General features: G+C 32.3%; 1 protein-coding gene across 1 annotated transcript; it reads right to left on the minus strand.

Annotated features, from left to right (window-relative positions):
* Window positions 1-610: 610 nt before the first annotated feature.
* Window positions 611-1,005, minus strand: LOC118748285 (30S ribosomal protein S18-like). The gene is made up of 2 exons (XM_036482660.1): window positions 935-1,005; window positions 611-839 (listed from the first exon to the last, which is right to left on the minus strand). The coding sequence occupies exons 1-2, from the start codon at window positions 987-989 to the stop codon at window positions 703-705; spliced, it is 192 nt and encodes a 63-aa protein (XP_036338553.1). The 5' UTR covers window positions 990-1,005; the 3' UTR covers window positions 611-702.
* Window positions 1,006-2,391: the final 1,386 nt, after the last annotated feature.

Consider the following 2,391-nt stretch of genomic DNA (forward strand, 5'->3'; position numbering starts at 1 on the left):
TATCCCGGGATCCCGAGGGCTTGATCCCGGGATCCCGAGGGCTTTATCCCGGGATTTCGGGACTCGAAAATGGGCTCGGGACTTCCGGGATTCGGGATCACAGTTCGTTCACCATCTGAAACCTTTTAACAAAATGCTCTTTTAAATGAACTGCCTTATACAAAATTTTAACAGCATTGCTTTGTTTAATATGTAATTGTATTCTGTTTCCCGTATTAATGCGAGTAGTAAGAAAGGCAGGCATGTGCAGCCAGACATATCGGACTTTACGTCAGTTATGCATATTTGAAAACAATTTGGTGAGATGTAAAGCTATTATATTTCTATATTTAAAATGGGCCAGGCGTAATTCCCAATATCAAAATTTCTACAATTTCTAGAATAGGAGTCAAAAACACCAAGATTTACATCCGGTTTTCCATTGTTAACCATCTCAAAAGTATCACTAATAACACGTGATGGCCCATTCAGATAAAGTTAAAAATATTTACCAGAAATGCCTATTACTATTTATATTCCTTTGACACATTTTTGTTTTCTAGAAATTCATTAGACGACTTTGACTAAAACATAGACAACACATTTTTTTTTATTTTGACCAAAGCAAACATTTTTATGAATTGTTTTATTTTTATTTAAAGTACAACTATATTTACAGACCCCTTATAAACTATTGCATCTCAAAATTGGTGAAGTAAATAATTACTTTCCACCACCGCCGCCACCGCCTCCCCAACCTCCTCCGCCTCCACCGCCACCTCCTGACCAAGGACCACGACCACCTGACCAAGGGCCACCGCCGCCACCATTAACAGAAAGAGCCTCTGGATTTGGATAAGCTAAGGGTTTGAAGAAGTTTTTAGTACTTAATAGAAAATACATACACACATATGTATGTATGTACATACTACGTATGCAAGTAAATTTAACTCACCCATAACAATCGTAAATATACCTAGGACTAAAGCAATAATTACTTGGAGCTTCATGTTGTCGACTGTAATGTTGATCTGATTAAATCGCTACCGTATTTATATGAAAATTTTGAAATGGGAAAGTTGCCCATCAGTACACTTAAAGAAATGTGTATTAGTATATTTTGCAAGCATCTATTAAATTTATATATGTATGCATGGATACATTTACATTGTTTTCATGCTTTTTTCTATAAGTGTATGTAAATATTGTATCGTTGAGTTAATAAGTTGAAAACTAATTTACTATCATATACATTTATTTTACAATAAAAGCCTACAGTTAAGCTTCGCTTTAAAGATACACAAATTCCGATAGAACATTTTTCTCAGTGGACTTAGGTGATAATATTAAGTTACATGCTGTTGAATTGATATGAGTGGGAATTTCAAAAAACCTATCAAAGTTAATGGTGAGAGTGATAAGTATTTGCGAAATATTATTTATTTAATTTCTATTTTACAAAAATGTAATCAATATGAAATAAATAAAATGCATAACTTGTCTGTTTCGAATATTTATATTAGGATGCATCATTTTCCATAGAAAAAAGGCAGTACTGTTTCTTCTCTCGCAATTAATAAACATTTATTATATTATAAGTCAACGGCCAAACTATTTCGAAAAAATTTTATGATTTAGGTGTGCTGCGCCCAGTTGAAAATTCCTAAAAAAGAATTAGTTATTTTAATAAAATTTGTTTTAAAAATATTTTTTTCTAAAAAAAGAAGAGTTTAAACTTACAAATTATGCATACAAATGCGTTCTCAAATCGGTCCAGCTCACGTAAATCTTATGATTTTTCCGAAATATTGGGGGAAGTCTTAAAATATAGTAAATATTATAATTACGGTGGAAAAACAGAAGCTCTTTGATGTATACCTACATATAGATGTACGGGTATGTATAGTACAAACGAGCCCTCGAACCAGTTGGAAAACGTTTTTATATTAAGATTTTTCTTCGATTTCGGACTCTTTCAATTGTTTTTACCAATTTTATTTCAATTTGTAGTCTATATTTTTTATTCTTTTGTACGAGAATTTTATGTATGTATATTCGCTACTAAATTAAAATCTGTTGTTTGAAGTTAAAACTCTTACTTGTAAATAATTGTAAGCAAAGTAAATAATTTACAATTTAAAATATTTTACAATTGCTTACAATATTTTACAACAATTCGCGATTATTTACATTGTAAGTGTAAAAAATTTTTAAATTTGTGGAAGTGCACAACCCTGGTACAAACCAGGGAAATACTATACTATATACCAAACGGTTATAATGCCACCAGTGTATAATTGCAAAATGAAGGGTGTCGCCACGTCGAACGCGGACCGCCGCGACGCTGGGCACTTTCAAAATTGTATACTTACACACGTATATACGTATTAATATTTTCTACTGTCCGGCCGA

Source organism: Rhagoletis pomonella, unplaced genomic scaffold (genome assembly GCF_013731165.1).
Source record: "Rhagoletis pomonella isolate Grant_MI unplaced genomic scaffold, Rhpom_1.0 Rhpom_scaffold_00013, whole genome shotgun sequence".
Classification (NCBI taxonomy): Eukaryota; Metazoa; Arthropoda; class Insecta; order Diptera; family Tephritidae; genus Rhagoletis; species Rhagoletis pomonella.